At 40.5% G+C, this 17,548-nt stretch overlaps 1 protein-coding gene across 3 annotated transcripts in view; it reads right to left on the reverse strand.

The window, feature by feature from the left end:
• The window catches only part of ZMYND11 (zinc finger MYND-type containing 11), a 100,792-nt gene that overhangs the window by 23,726 nt on the left and 59,518 nt on the right, over positions 1-17,548 (reverse strand). The window contains exons 4-5 of one of the 3 annotated variants that reach the window (XM_054171455.1): positions 5,146-5,190; positions 2,282-2,443 (exon numbers count right to left, since the gene is read on the reverse strand). The exons of 1 other annotated variant lie outside the window; for it this stretch is intronic. In XM_054171455.1, coding sequence (XP_054027430.1) covers positions 2,282-2,443; positions 5,146-5,190 — 207 coding nt within the window. The remainder of the gene's footprint in view (positions 1-2,281; positions 2,444-5,145; positions 5,191-17,548) is intronic. One more of the 3 variants, XM_009899353.2, reaches the window with a different exon arrangement.

Here is a 17,548-nt window from a genome sequence, read left to right on the forward strand (position 1 = left end):
ATATATTACATTTCAAACATACTTTTACTTCACCTTTTTCAAGAGCTCTGAAATCCCCAGATGAGCCTCAGCTCTTAGTTTTCTTGGGCATACATATTTACTGCCGAGAATGCAAAGCAAATCCCATTGCCCTTACGTAAGAGTTAAACCCTCTTATGTCCTCTGGACATCAGCCAGGGCTCTCCAAATTACCACAGTGTTTTGATTACAAGCCTCTCTTGCTTTTAAAATAAAATCAGGTCATCTCCTAGGAAGGTGGGGAGAAAGTTGCAGAAGAATAATGAAGACTGACACAAGGATACTAACCCCTGTGATAGACTAAACCTTCCTTGCTTACAGGGACTGTGCAAGGCTCCTTAGTCCAAGTTTGCAAAATTAGGGCTTGAAGTAACATGGACTAATTTCAAGGAAAATAGAAGTGGACAACACAGAGGGTGGAAACAATGTCATGGTATTCAAAATGGCAATATTCACAAACCCAGGTTGATCATCATCTGAGGCATCGAGTAAGCCAAAGATCTCTGGGGCAGGAAGCATTTAAGAGTCCCCAGAATCTTTCCCTAGTCCTTGTATAATATAAAGGGCATCAATATGCAGAAAGAAAAAGACACAGTACAAATGGTCTGAGTTTCACAGGATATTTTTCCAGGCATTTGTTTACTGTTATTGTCATAAAGGATTTCAAGGCTCCAGGATAAAAGCCAAACTGTTCTTAAAGCACCCTATGCATCTGTGCATATTTCATGCAATGATTCAGCATTTCCACTCTGATGACATCTGTGTTACAAGACAGATGTCAGAAGCCACTTCATATGCAAGGTGGCTTTTAAACCAGGTGTCATCTAAAATTATTGATAAATTAGAGTGGGATTGGATCCAGTTTACTTAATTTTAACTATTTATAACAACTGTAAATACCTATTGCTGAGAACCAACAATTACTAAAGCGATTTACTTAAGTCTGAAAGCAATTCACATCTAAGGTCATTCTTTGCTTTTAACAGGGGGAACACTGAGTAGCAAAATTTAATGCTACCAATTTAATTTGGAGAGATTTGGCACACATCCTTATTCTTAACTATTTTTTCCCTATTACTGCTTCTGTTCCATCCCTTTTCACTTCCTTGAGGCAGGCTTGATTTTCTTACTATCTCCTAAACACTGAGAACTCCCAATCTGAGTTAACAGGCTACAGAGTTTTTACAACTGGTTCTAAGGTAACAGCACTCACAAAGTGCCATTTTGAAACAAAATAATCCGTGTGTTTTCCAAAAACTGCTTCTCTGCACTATGGAGTGCATGAACCCTTGTATTCCTTGCAGCACAGATCATCTCAGGGTCAATCTGCTTCTCCAAAGCTAGATCTAAGCTTCTAGCAAGGGAATTTCCTCTTCCTCCAGCAATCCAAGGCAGAATGCAACTGGCAGCTTTATGTCTTTCTACAGCAGTAATTTTATCTTAAACATTCATATGCATTATTCCCTCCATTTAAGGATGTCTAGAAACATGCGCGATTGGGGGAGGTGATGTGGAGATGACAACAGCCAGAAGTACTGGGCTGATTCAAGGCCAGGCACCAATAAGCACCATCCTGTCTAGAACACTTACTCTTCAGATGGCACACAGACAGCACACCTGCTCCTTCCTGGAAAGCAGCTACAGATACTCTGCTGGCTCCCTACCATACTTGCAAGTACAGCGATTTCAAACAAAAAGCAATTTAGATATGGATGCATGGATTTGGTGACATCCAGACTGTTGTTTTTTACACCAACAGAATTCACAGAACTAAATGAGAAGCAGGATTTCACTGCTGGTTTGTTTTTTTTTTATATTGCCCTTATCAGTGACATGGTTGTGGCTTTAGAATGTAAAATATGATCTTAATAAAATATTAAGAATGCAGTCATCAAAATACAAAAATGTTACATTATGATTCATTAAAATATTAAGGAAAAGCAGTAGCATCCAACACAGCACTTTGTTTACTGGTGATTTCCACACTCTCCATTCACACAGGGCATGCACATAGTCACACATTCCCACACAGGATCCTGTGTGTGTTCAGGTGCATAGGTAGAACTTGCTGGAGCCTTCAAAAAGGGCCATCTGCTACATGCACTGTGTGCTGGTATCTCTGTATAGATGCTCCAGCTATGTATCAGCATTTCAACACACAGTTCTTTGTCCATTAACCTGGCCAGACCATCTGGACACCTTAATGAATCTATGAATGAACATCAACCCTCTGATCAGCACATGAAATCTCATAGGTACTCACCCTGCAAACTGGGCACTGCCAGTGACTACTGCTGTCTCTAAGCCTGAACTCATCAGACAAACACTTGGAATGATACACACGAAAACACAGGTCACATATCAACACCTCTCCAGGTAAATGGCATTCAAAACAATACCAGTCATGATTTTCTGTTTCCCAGTCCTACAAAAAATACAAAACATTTTGGTATGACATTCTGTCAAAATCTGAAAAAACTAAACAAAATTGATATGTCTTGAAATCCAGCAGCAATTAGACATTATAAACATTTTAAGAAGCGTATAATGTTTAAAACCCGGGAAAATCTACATGCTTAAAGATCTTAATCAATTCAATACACACTACCTCAAACAGAAAAGGAATGCCAAGCTTTACTGTTTTCAAGTGTCTGGTTAGTAACAATTTCAAATACGAGCTCGGTCCACAAGGAAAAGTGGGTTTGTTTTCTACCTTTGTGTAAAACACTTGTTGACCTCTCTGCATTAGACTACAAACAGAAGTTTGTGCACCTCAATGGACCATACCTATTTCCTTGGGCCAGCTCCCCTCTGGTTGATCGTTACAGTTCTTTCAACTGTAATTTTATGAAGGGTGGTGCCTTCCACTCTTTATTCTCTTAAAATTGATAATTTTTCAGCATCAAAGTGTTGAGTTACAAAAAAGCAATGAAATCATAAATCTATTACTGCAAGAAATGTTTCTGCTAAGCAATCTCAGTGCAATTAAAAAACTAGAAGATGTTTCACTTGCAGGGCCCAACAGCACTGGTTTTACTCCTGAAATGCTCTATGGAAGACACAGGATATGGTTCTGCTGATGCACAGATGTCTTTAATACATTTTTCCTTGAAATTTCAGGCCCAAAGGCCAAATTCTGACCTTTGAAACGTGTGCACAAGCTTTGCTGAAGTAAATGAGAGCAGCATGCATCTAATTTGGAGGCAGAATTTTTCTCTAGGAATCTATAGCACTAAACCAGACAGAAATGCCAGTGGCCACCATTAACTGTTTATGTTTGCTATCTGAAATGCCACACTTTTCCCTACACCTAGGAGACAAAATAGCTGTCATATCTCAGATGAAACTCCCAGTGCCTTTTCATCTCAGATGTCACTTTTCAATGGGTTCAGATCTCAGAAGAAAAAAACGTTACTCCTATTCTTCAATAAATTGTCTTGATAAAAATCTGACCCAGCTATTTTTAACATCATGTTGTAAAAGTGGAGTGAGCAGTTCCCACCGACTGCCAGACTGGCATTTGTCCGATTCCCACTTTCCCATGCCTGGAAACTAGGCTCAGCTGAGTCCTTGTGTGAGAGGTCTCCTCCAATGGAGCAGCATTAGCAAGTGCTACACAGAAGTGGCACTTCAGTCCCTCCTGCTGAGGAGCAGCCATGTTGTGCACATAATTCATCTGACCAAAGCCCCCATGAATAGAAGAGGTTTAGGAACAGCCCCAACTCAGACTGCCTATACTGAAGCTTATATCCCATGAATGATGGACTGCAGGGGCAGTACATTTAAGTGAAAAAAATACCAAACAACCCTTAACCAGTGAGTTCTGAACTCCTTAGTTCAGATTAACAGTGTAACTTGATTTGTCTATCATCTCCCCTGATTTAATTTTATTTGACAATTCTGTGTGTCTCAGAATGGCATAATTAATAAGACCACCAAACTGGATATAAAGAACACATGCTCGTTTCACCAGATCTTTCCCCTTACACAAAGCCAAGCGGCACTGCACTTGCGGAGTACTTTACAATATTTCAGAAGCAACTAAAGATACTGCATTCTGGATGTACTTGATTTGCCTCTACTCTGAGAAAAATCAGAATAAAGTATTGCTTTATATTTCTTTCATGTTAAGTGTAACATCTGTCTTCTTTTTGAAACAAAAATTTAAACAATCATATGGTAGTAAAGGGCCAATTAAGCAATAATCAGTTTTGATCAAAGATCCATCAGATAAAAATCAAAATGAGAAGACCCCAAAGGGTCATGACTACTGAGGAATTTAAGCCACAGAATCAGGATCCCAGGAGTCTTCATTTTAATTCACAGTAGTTATTTATTAGTATATCCCAGATATTCCATTGCTGGGAATTATGCTGTAGAATTTCATAAACATACTTGCTGGCAAGAAAGATCATATGCTCAAGCCAGAAACCATGACGTTAAATAAGACACCAGAAGAAGTTTCCTTTGGTATTCACACTATAAAGTTTTGCAAACATCAGTATTTCTAAATAAAAGCACTCAGCTTTCACAGAAAATATCTTTAGTTGAATGCAGTATATTTAGTGCATAAGTATATAAAAAAAACATTCATTTCTGTAACATTTGAATAGTTAATAAAATACAAAGGTACAAACCCTTGTGAACAACTACACTATCGACTTCAACAGCAAGGTCAGAGGCATTCATTTTGCTCCAACAGCAACGAAATGTCGTTTAGTCTCTTGGTTTACATAAGTCTCAACGGGAGTAGAACGTGCAGATCAGCTCCAACTCTGACCGCCGGGGCTCGGGGTAGGACAGGTCAAACCCACCGGCTGCAAACACGGTTAAGTCTGCATTTACCAAGCACACCACCAGGTGGCAGCAGGAGCTCCGGAGATGCCTGGTTAAAGGGCACCCGCGGCACCACCACCTCCAAGCGTAACGTGCAAGGAAGCACCGCCAGCCCCCGGGAGAGAGGAAACCATCCAACTACAAACATACATAATGCGGACTGAACTCAAACTAGGAAGTGATATGGATGATGGTGGTGGTTAATATAGTAAACTAAGCTATCCTAATGGAAGACAGAAACGTAATAGAAAATATGACAATTCAAAACCACATAGTGCAAAAATTGTTCACCTTGTTTTTTGCTGCTGTCTGGGAAAAAGGCTGCATACCGTAGGCCTTTCAAAATAAAAACAAAACAAACTTTGTATCTATACTGTAAGCCATGCGATTATCAGGACATACACAAGGCTAGAAAGAATTCATGCACAATGACCAGGAAATCATCTGTTACTTCTAACATCTGGTTGCATACATTTCCTCCTGCATTTTTGGAATGCAACCCAATGCTTGCGCCACATTTTCTTTCCTTCTTTAAAACATCCCATGTGCTTGTATCATTGAAATAACCCAACACCCATCATCTTCCCCATATACACACCCACCACCAGGCCAATTTAGAAATCGTGAAGAATATTAATGATTGCTAATTAATGCACCCTCTTTGAAACACAAACCTTCTCGGGGAACATTAAAGATCCCTGTAACATCACTTAGTGCACAGAGAGGGGCCCCGCGGAAATCAAAGCCACACCGTCTTTGCTGCCTGTTACCAAAGATTAAGCTAGCACTTTATCAATAAAACTCACAGGCCTTGTTTGTGTATAAAAAGCAACACATTTTCCTGGGAGCATGTGGGATGCAGGAAGGATTTCTGCCACAGGGACTCAATTTGCCAATATCCTCGTTTGCTGTCACAGGGCAGGGAAAGCCTCTTGGATCACCATGCTGGCAGACAAAGGAAATCCAGCACCAGGCTGCCCAAGTTCAGCAGTTCAGCGGCCCCCAGTGTGGCCAAAACCCCCAAGAGGGAGCAGATTTGGCAGTGAGGCTGCGTAGCTCAGATGTAACAGGAGGCTTTCCGCCTTCATTTCACTCCACTGCCTATTGCATTTGTAGGTACATACATCAGCAGGGCCACAAATATCTGTTTGGGGGATTTTATTTAATAGCTGAGGATCTGTGAAGCAGACTGGGACCTTGCAGTGATGTGGGTCACTCCTGTCACTTGTTCTTTGTATTCAAATCAGTGAAACATTTTATCATAAAGGTTACTTTGCACTGACATAAATAGTTGAGATTTCTTAGCAAGATAAATAAAACAATGCAGCAACTTCAAAATACAGCTTAATTTATGACCAACACATAAGCTCACTTTTTTATGACTTGTCTTAAGTAGGTCGTCTTAAAGTAAATACATAAATTTACTCCGGAAGTACAGAAAAATAAGATGGGATAGACAATGTCAGGCTATCCAGTGCATCTGACAGTTTAAATACAGATAAACCCAACAGAAAGGAATGAATCATCATGTCATAGCCTCTGCTGTGGAATAAAATACATAGTTGTTGTCAAGGAAAGAATAATTTTAGTGCATAAAGAAAATGCCCATTATAATGCAAATGTACATGGAAAAGAAATGCTTACTCATTAGTAATGGAGATTTACTTAGCTGTAATTGAAATAAGGAATCTGTACGTTGGAGAAAGTGACATCCTGCCGTACAATTAGCATACCATTAAGTAGGAGATGTGAAGCATATACTGACAGTAAAATTAACGATAACTTAGAAGTCACAATTGTAACTATTGGGTCACTTCTACACCTTAGAAAGCACATAATTCTTGTTTAAAAAAAAAAAAAAAGAGAGAGAGAGAGGTAAAAACAATTAGTGAATTTTTCTTTTCTCCTAAGTTCCACATAGGTACAGCACATGAAAACAATATAACCTCCTTTATTAGACTTTGTCTATAAGGACCAGTTTGCCTTTTTATAATGCATATTCCATTAACATAGCTCATTGCTTACCTGTTAATCTGTTTTCTCCAGGTCTCTTAATGGTAGCCCAGATACTCGGTACTAAGTCACTGTACTCTCAGGAGGTGGGGAGAGGAAAAGGGATGGGGAAAAAAGGCACAACTGTATTCATGAAACTCCCCTTTGTGGGGACACGCTGGTTTCACACTGTTGAACTACATTTCCCAAACCATTCAAACTATGGGGCCAAACCAGAAAGCTAAAAGAACAAAAGGGTCACAGAGATGGCAAGATGAGTTGTAATTCAGTTATCTCTTTGGGGCACTGATGTTTGCCTATGAGCAGCATACATGCAGTTCTGTCACCCTAAATCCAATGTGATGGAGATGGAGGGAAGCCTCTTCCAACAGAGCTCAGGGCTCCCAGCACTTCCTCTGTTGCACTGGCCCCACAGTACTCTTTGGGCTTTTTTTCTCCCAGGTGTTTCAAGTGCTTCTCCAGAGGTTTTTTGCTGCTTACACCCATGTGGAGTCATCTTCTCCACACCCATGCACACACAGCTCTTCCCAGATCCCTGGATTCTCATTGGGACCCACCTGTGCACAGTGTCCTGGGCAGCCCTGCAGTGTCTAACAGTCCCTAGAGCTCCAGCTGTCTAGCAGACAGAAAACTCACAAGTTTTCACATTTAGTCTAAAGGAAGAGTATTAGCAGATAGGCAGCATTGTAACAATAGTTTTAGTCTGCAGCAGTCAGTGCTGGAACCTAGAATGGCAACAAGGTCCATGTCAGCAGAAAGAAGCTGTTTACAAAACACAAACCATTTTAGTAGTATTTGCACTCCACAGCTGTTACAAGATGTTTTCAAATCATCAACCCAAAACTTTAGTTTTACCTTCTCCTGACTGTTTCATAACCCATCAGAAAACTCCAAAGTATCTCAATGCATGAATTCTTACCATTTCTCAGCCTGCCTTTTTCTTTCTTTGACACCTAATGAGACAGGCCAAGCCCAACTGAAAAATGTAATTTCCGAGGTGAATGTTCTGGATCCTGATATTTTAGGATTAGGGAACAGCCATTAGGAACACTTCTTTATCTTCTCCTCATCTCTCTCAGCTTTAACATCAGAGATCTTTCAATTTCCCCCCTTTCAGCTAAAAGAGCAGCTTTTAAAATCTTGGGATTCTGTTATGGTTTCTCTGTTGGTCTTCAGCAACTCTTCACTGAAGCCCAATTCAGCTGGCTACCAGTCTGTATCTAGTAGACAGACTCGCTGAAAGAAATGCCTCCCACAAGAAGTACAGATTACTTTAAATGAAAAGCCTCTATTACAATACATAAGTGGTGGTACTACATGCTAGCATGGGTGGATCTACCATACCATCACTCTTCCCTGTAATCTGAGTCCTCTCCTTAGGCAGTCTCAGAATATGCCACAGGAACTTATTGCCCCCATTCACATTAAATGAAGCAGCATCTATTTCTTTTTAAACACATCCTCAATTCTTAATTCGTTGACTCCTGTCTTTTTCAGAAAGCATCTGTTCCCATCAAAACTTTCTTGATTAAACACGAGGTTTACTACAGATAACTGTTCAAACTCCACAGTGCATTCTACAGTCTTCACGAGGAATATAATGAACCACTGTGATGTGCTACCTACATGCACTCCTGTCCTCCAGAGCAACACTTGAAGGAAATGCCTCTTACTTACACACCTGCTGTAAATGACTATTGCACACTTCAATTATTTGTCTGCTCACCAACACTTCTCTTGAAGTGTCATTGTCGGAATCTGTGCCAAGTCCAAAACAGGCTCATACAGAAGTTCTGAGTCCTGTATATTAGGGAATCTTGGCCCTGTATATTAGGGAATCTCACAGAACTTCAGGGTGCGGATGAAAGGATAGAGTGCCTGTGGGTTAAAATCAGAGGGAGGGCTAACAAAACTGACATCCTGATTGGAGTCTGTTATAGACCACCCAACCAGGATGAGGAGGCAGATGAAATATTCTACAAGCAACTGGAGGCCATCTCAAGATCATCAGATCTTGTCCTTGTGGGTGCCAAACATCTGCTGGGAACTTAATTCAGCAGAGAGGAGGCAGTCTAGAAGGTTCCTAGAGTGTATGGAGGACAGCTTCCTGATGCAGCTGTTAAGTAAGCCTGCCAGGGGTCAGCCTGACCTCAGTACCAGGGAAAATTATGGAGCAGATCATCTTGGGGGCAATACCTGCACACCTGAAGGATGGCCAAGGGATCAGGCCCAGCCAACATGGATTTAGGATTTAGGAAGGGCAGATCCTGCCTCTCCAAACTGATCTCCTTCTATGCCCTGGTGACTGCTGGGGATGTGGGGCAGGCTGTGGATGTAGTCTATCTGAAATTCAGGAAGGCCTTTGACACTGTCCCCCACAGTAATCTCCTGGCCAAGCTGTCAGCCCCTGGCTTGGACAGCAGCACTCTGTAGTCATTAGGTCTTGCGTTACAAGTTGGACTTGATGATCTTTTTTGAGGTATTTTCCAATCTTATTGATTCTATGATTCTAAAGGACTGTAGAAATGCTGAACCATGCTCAACTTCAAAAGGTCTCCCCTTACCCATCTATTCACTGCTTTTGCAGTGTTGTTGAACTTCCAAGTAACTGCTCTGTGACAAGAGTTTTTTAAAATGTGCCTGTTTATCTGCAGAGCTGGACTGATTGGAGCCTTCCTGCTCTTTTTTCTCAGAGGGAGATCATGTGCACCCTGTGTGTGCACACTGGCCTTTGAAACAGACTGCACTGCTTCAGGTACAGGCACTGGTAGGAAATCTTCCCCTCATTATGGAGCCCTGGCAGGTGCATTGGTTTCCACTCAGACACCAGCATTCAAGTACTACCTGGGTCAAACAAACATCCTGTGGCAAGGAACACCATTCCCAGGATTTTTTCAAATGCAATGGGGACACAGTGTATGTTTCTCACCAGAGGTCCTAGCTTGCCATGAGGGCAGCCCTCCTCCTGCCCTTTGGGTCAGCCTTCTCTTCATGCCACATCCCCTTTGGCTCCATCTGTTCCTTAGCAAGCATCACAGTCTCACAGTATAACTAAGGTTGGAAGAGACCCCAAGGACCATCAAGTCCAACCTGTCTCGACAGACCTCACGACTAGACCATGGCACCAAGTGCCACGTCCAGTCTCCTCTTGAACATGAATCCTCCTGTAAACTTGCTTTCAGTAGCCCACTGAATCTGCCTTTATCTTTCATCACACTGGTATGTGAGGCTCCAAATGGAGGAAGGCAGGATTAATTCCTCCATGGCTCAGAGAACTTACTCCATCCTGGGGGCAGGTAAATGGTGAGATAGCTCTTTAATCAAGTATTTCCTTTTTATCATTACTTTAAAGGATCCATACCTGATCAGGATGATGATTTGGTAATGATAAAGTTTCTTAAGTCACACCATGTTGAACATTTAATGTTAGAGTGATGCATTAAACAGCATCAAAATAAGTTCATTTTCTCCCCTGTAGTTTCCTTGTATGTACTAGATACATTGCCTCCTGGTTTGCATGTGTCTCTCTGCTGCTTTTGCTCATCAAAAGTGCTCAGCAGATACACAAGCACCATCTCTCCTTCAAAGCCAAAAAGACATCAGCAGCTAGAATCCCTTTATGAAAACTGCTTCACTTTTTCTTCTTTGTTTTTCAGAAAACTACCACAGCAGCTACAGCGATGTGTGCGTGCACGGACAAGATCATCTGCCCACTGCAAAGCAGTTGCCTTTATAGACCCTTCCTACAATGTCCTGGGCTTACTCCTTAAAATGGATTTCCATAAACTGCCTCTGTAGGACACTTTATAGGTATTAGCTACTCACATTTTACTGCAAAGAAATCCAAAGCAATGAGGAGTTTGTTCATTGCCTGTACTTATGTATGTGTGTATTTATTTAGGTCAATATTTTCAGAAACATTATTTCTAATTTCTCTCATTCCATTCTAAAAGGAACTAATATAAAACCATTAGTCAGAAGACAGACCAATATACCCTTCTCCATTGTGCATATTAACCACAGATATATTTACAGGCTAATGATTATCCATTTCCATTTTCTTCAGCTATACCTGCTGCTTCTTCTGATACGACAATGCAAGAAGACTCGGGTTCTGCAGTGAATTCTACAGCCTCTCAGAATACTTTTGGCTTTCTTTCATCAAGTTTAATCCACAAGCCTAGGTTTGTGCAATTATTTGATTGCCAGTTTGTCTCAGAAGTCTACCCTTTCTGGCAGAAAACACCAAAGTCCTCTCTGGATTCCTGCCTAGACAGGCAGATTTTTATGCCCTCTCCTACCTTGTAGTTCTGTTCTGGACAATTCAGGGTGATAGGCTTCTATCAGGGTGACAGATCCAGTCTCCAGCTCCCAGAGCTAAAGACAAAGTAAAGTTTTTTTTCAAGAAGTGTAGTAGCATGCCAGTACCCAAAACGACCGCTAAACCCTCTGCCATGTTCATCTTCTCAGCCTATGAGCTGTGTTCCTGAAGTAATAAATACATTTCAGTTTCCCTCTCTAGAAGATTGTGTCTGGGTAGCAATAGTTGACATTACGTGAGGTAAGACAATACAAATATTCTCTTCCAGGACATTAGAAATACAAAATACTTTCAAATGAAAAAAATAATCCTTTCTTTCTTCACGTTCCACGTGAGTTCAAGGTTAATGCAAACTTTCAGCTTCTCTCTTCTGAAACGTCATCATTTATCACTGAGGTTGAGCCAAGAGGAAGTTTGTAGGCTATTCTCATTAGAGAGATGTATCAGTGATGGGCTGAGGTATCTATTACGTGCAATGCCTTTTATTTCCACTTTCTGTATGGGAAAGTTTAATTCATTCAGAAGGAGCACGAATCCTGACCAGAAAGAAACCATCTCTTTGCTTGAAGTTCCAAGTTTCCTTCCATGAGGATCTGGGCACAAATAGGGTCTTCCTTCCCTTTTCTTTCTTAAAATATGTTTACATTGCTTTTCTGGCCTTATTTTGCCCATGAAGTTTTTGGTGTTTTCCTAGGCTGACATTTCTGCATACACAGAAATATTTAATCTGAACCAACAGCAGAGTCTCCTACACAATTCACTTTAAATCTCCAGCTTCTTGTCCACATTCCCTGTGCTGTAGGTGTGGTTGGTTGGAACAGTTTTAGCTGTCAGTGATACAAAGGCATGAGGGCTGCATTTATTGTGAATGAAGCATGAATATTAATAAGCCCATCAGCTTCAGTGAAGTTTCATTCACTGACCAGCATGACATAACAATAAAAGATTCAAAACAGTTGCCAGAGTTGCAGAGCATTTTGAACACATGAAGTTAACAAACCAAACATTACTAGGTCAGGGCTGGCACAGAAGTGGAAAAAAACAAAGATCCATACTTTCAGGACAAACTCAAGATGGGCTGAGCTATGTCATCTAGTCCATTAGCATCAGCTAAGCCCCATGACAGGTTGGCTATCTCACTTCAAACCCGTAGGCAAACCATCATCCCTCCCATCAGAAAAAACATTCTGTGAAATCTATGAACAACATAATCAGTATCTCAATTCCAGAAGAGTGAGTGAAAGCCTCAAAGAAGAATACAGCACTATGCTGAATTAACTTGTGAAAGACAAGTTGAGAAAGCTGAGAAAGGCAAGTGAAGATATTGATATTTAAAAGAAGCCTCATCTCTTAGCTATGTAATGACAAAGACACTACAGTGTCTTTGCTAATAGGATAATCCCCAAAAAACAGTGTGAGCTCTATTTTTAGGGGTTGGAAACAAGGATGACCAAAGGAGAGAGAAAAAATACTCCCAACCAGATGCAAAGAGGTAAACCAGATTGGAAAAGGAATGCAGAGGATTGTTGGTGATTCTTAAACCACTTGGAGACAGGGAGAGCCTCTGGAACAGCAGTGAGACCATGCTCACGAGCTGCATGCTAACAGCCTTAATGCACAAAGAAAGGAGGGTCTTGGCTTTAACACAGCAAGAATTTCACATACATGAGGTGGGAGGTCAGAATTCTAACTTGCTTCACAAGGACAAAATATTCCACATTTTGATATGGCAATTTCTGAAATTTCACAAATTCACAGCGGGGTATTACACCAGTGGACACTACTTTTGGTTCATTAGCAAGCAGAATTTTGTGCAAGAAAAATATCTGCTTTTAGCACACTGTGAGGATTGGTAGGATGGCAGCCTCTCAGCATTATAAACCCTGAGCAATGGGGCCTTAGAGGATGGAAAGACAAATGGAAAAGAAAGATTCCAAGAGTTCCAGGAGCTCGTTCCCCTGGAGTGCTCTTGCATGACCAGACTGTGATGTGGACTGATACTCAAAGCCTCTTCACACACTTTCCCTAATGTGTGGAGTGAGATATGGAAGCCAGTATGAGATTTTCTCTCCACAGGATCCTTCACTAACTATTTGCATCAGTGAATCACTAATTGTAAAGAACATTGGTGCTTCCACAATAATTAGGAATCTACCTGTAACATTCCAGCCTGGAAAATCCTCAATTTGTTAAAATATACAGGAAATAGCAACTCCTATGGTTTGGGGTATGTTTGGCTTTGGATCACTGAATTCACACAGGACTTCAGATTAAAGGCAATGTGGACAGATAAGACAAATGGAGAATTTTTTCAACACTGAAGGGAATTTCTCTTCATGTGGTGTGAAGTGTTCTTCCTCCTTGTGCTTTCTAGTTCTAAGAGCTTTCATGATGAAGGCACTGGCTGTCACTATTCTGTTTCACATTATCTTTCTGCTCCTAGCTGAAATGAACAGGATGCACTTTAAAAGCATTCCTCAACTTACTTGGCTAGAAGTCCTTCCCTATCTTATTAGCAATAACTGGGAGTTACGTAGGTTGGTTTTGGTTTGAGGTTTGGTTGGTTGCTATTTGATTAGCTTTAATTTAAAATGTATTTTATGTACAGAAAAAAATTCAAACCCTCACAGTGACTGTTCTTAAGCTATTTGCAGTTATCTTCATATTTATGGAGACTCAAGATGCTATAGCCAGTTCAAAAACCAGCTTCTGGCTACCAATACTGACCCAGTATGCAAAAATCAGTATCATTATAAAAGCAATGAAGCTGGGCAAGTAAGGAGTACAGCCTTTGTTCAATCTAAAGAAATTTAGATTAACACAAACATAACAGCCAAAATATTCCTTTCTCATAGACTGATCCTAGCAAAATTGAGCTTGCAATACATCAAATCACAACAATCATTGGGTGTGGGCCTAGGGTCACTAGGGTTAACGAAATCACCTTCAAAACTCACAGTAGGTTACAACTAAGGTTAAAATGATGGGAAAGCAGACAGAGTGAAGAGATGGATTATTTAGACGGCCTCAAGACCTGAGAGGATCTGGAGTAATTCTGAGCAAGCACTAATGATGTAGCAAGTTATGAATACGTGGGTGTGTCAGGGAAAGGCATGGCAGAGCAAGCAAACCGCCCCTGCAAAGAGCAAGCTCTCCAATACGCCTTACAAAACTCTGCAACACAAGAATTGGAGAGGCAATAACTTAGAAGTGGAGAGGACAATATGCACAGGAAAATTACTGTAAACTCCAAAGCCAGACTTCACTTAGCCAGAAAAAATGCTCTCTCTCTCTCTACCAGCAATCAATTATACAATCAGAGTAACTTCTTGAAAACATAAGCACCTCCTATGTGTTTTGTCAGCAAAGACATAGCTCCAAGTGCCTTAACTAAGTGTGAATCCTTACTCTGCACATCTCATTAGGTAAGGTAGCCACTGTAAAACAACTCCAATCACAGATACATTGCATGCAGATGAAAACAACAGAGATGTCTTAGTGACACAGGTTTACTTTAGAAGATCACAATATTGTGCGGCTTTATGAACACATGTAAACTGAAGTTATACATCCATAATGCCTGTCTTTGGGTCAGTGCAGCTTTATGACTTTAATCGTGAGGAGAAGAATTAGCACATTACATGCTCAAAATAGGTCCATGTACACTGTCTGGAGAATCACACAATATGAATATGAGTAACACTAACTCTAAGAACTGTATCCCTCCCTCCACAAAGCTGCATGACATCACTGCTTTATTTCTTCTGTTGGGAATCGACTAAGCACTATTTTAGACAGATAAAAGTACAAAAAAATCATGGCATAACTGAAAACAGAAGTGACCAGGTAGGGAGATTCGTGGCTCTTATCTTCAGGATCTACATTTCCCATCTCTTTTATCGGCTACATTAAAAACAGTTAAGAACACTGATCTGCAATTTTTTTTCTAAACTTGAAGAGCACAAAGATGATTTCTTTTATGCTGATAATAAATAGCAGTTTCAAATTCCATAAGTTCTGTGAGAAACAGAAATAAAAGAAATAGAAAGTAAAAGTAAGCTTCCATTATCAGATTTCAGGACTGATATTTCCCTTGTAAAGAAGAAAATCTGCAGAGATTTTGATGAGTTACATAATACTGGCATCAACAAACAGTGAAAATGCAAAATTACTAACTAAAATCATGGATAACAATGGAAAATAATTTCTTCTCTCATTTATTTTGTGTCAAATTCACTGCAAGATGAGAAAGCCTGTAGGATGAGAACACATTTTGAAGATGTGCAGATCACCTGTACAGATGGCAAATGAGCAAGCAAAATGAATACAAGCACAAGCCCCAGAGCAGGAGTTGCAGCAGATTTCTTGTACAGTTACCAACCCTTCGGTGTCAGTTGGAATACAGCAGCACATTTGGCCACAGACTCCACGTTCTAAATTCTGCAACTTACATGAAAATATTTCTCCCACATACACTGGAGAGAAAAATTCCATACTATGTTAATTCTGATAATTCTTCTTGCAAGTTTTTCAGAATACTCCCCTTTTGACATGAGTTTTCCCATTTGATGCTTTGGAGACTGTTTTGTCTTTGCATCTCAGTTTGTTCTTTTCTATGGTATCTCTAAATACATGACACTGTGCTTTGTTTTGTTGCCATAGCTTCAAGATGCCGACAGAATAACGATAGCAAAGTAGCACCACTTTTTAACATGTTCTCTGACGGCTCAGCATTGCCCTATAAGAGACCATGTCCTTACTGCAGAGATCCATCATTATGTCAATGTGTTGCAGAGGGAGAACGCTTGGAAACACATAAGTAAGCACCATGGATTTTACCTAGTAATTGCTTAGTGCTCCCACACTCTGTGTCCACTTCCTTATAGCATACAGCAATCAGCCCACAGGCAGCATTAAACCCAGTACCTTCAGGCCTTGTAGCAACCTTCAGTCAGACACCTAGGTGAGTAGCAGATACAGGTGCTCAGCAGTTCTGTGCCCCAGGCCAGTCATTTCTATGCTTGAATGTGGTTTAAAAATGTGAACACTTTGATTCAAAACTTTTAAAAAATGTAAAGAAATATCCAGTAAATGCTCAAATAAAAAACAGGGGAGGGACAACTGCAATGCAACCTTTTGCTAACTCCTTAGAATAGCTGGTCTTTACTGACTTCCACTGTGGTGCCAAAAGAACATAAAAAATCCAAGGGCATTCCTGTACTGAGGTCAGTAAGTGGTGGATTGGCTCTTAAGCCTCTTTCACATTATGAGCTTTCCAAGTTCCTGTAGTACAGGTGAAACAAATTTGACAAATGCGTCACTGATCTGTGCAAGTGCTAAAGTTTGATGAGCCTGAAATCCCTCTTCAATCATGAACAGTCCTATTTCATAGAGTTCTGTCTCCTACTAGTAGATCCCTGAAAAGATTTGTTTGCCCTTACTGAAATGTAACTTGAGCTTGTGGTTCAACAGTCACTAGTGCCAGATCTGAGCAGTACCGAATTACAACAAACTACAAACTCCATCTTGATCCACCACACACAAAGCACCTGTAAAACTACCCAGTGTGTGTCATGCAGGAAACATATCGAACTTCATAGGTTTGCTGGAGAACAGGAAGTGCTTGATCTGATGCTGAGTGATGACAATGACCCTTTGCTACTTGTTGAATAAAGGAACAAAGAGAATGACTTTATACCAAGTCACTGTGTTTTGCTGCTTCTGTCTGCAGCATTTCAGTTCAGTATTAGGATCAAGAAGTTGCAAGTTGGATAATGCTGAAACATGGTCTGGATCATAAGCTGATTCCTACTTTGGCATAAAACTGTTATGCATGCACTGGTGTTGTGAACAACTGAGATGGTCATAGACACATGGACACAGCACAGTGCAGCAGTCATTAGCAGTGCTGCTGAAAACACAGTCAATACTTCTGATCGAGGGGTTTTTCACAGTGTGACTTAAGCAGCATCTTCAGTTGAGGCAGGCAAGTCTTTCATTCCGAGATGAACAATTATGTCACTTAGATGACTCACTGGGGACTTACATGCTGGGTATCAGACAAGTTTTGCTAGACAAATGTTGCTACTGAGTAGAGCAACATTTTTTTGAATGGCTGTTTAAGAAATGGCTATTGTGAGGCATTTACATTCTTCTCCCTTTTTTTCCCTTAGCAATAGAGGAAACAAACACATTGAATGCTTGAGATAACTACAGATCCCAAACTTTATATTGAGTCTACACAGTGAACATTATCTCAAAGCAGATAGAACTGACATAAGCAATACCTTAAAGGGCTAAGCTGTCACTTTGAGACCTTTACTCCCAGGAAAAACAGTAAAAACAAAGCTACATACCCTT

This window comes from Dryobates pubescens, chromosome 21, assembly GCF_014839835.1.
Source record: "Dryobates pubescens isolate bDryPub1 chromosome 21, bDryPub1.pri, whole genome shotgun sequence".
Lineage (NCBI taxonomy): Eukaryota > Metazoa > Chordata > Aves > Piciformes > Picidae > Dryobates > Dryobates pubescens.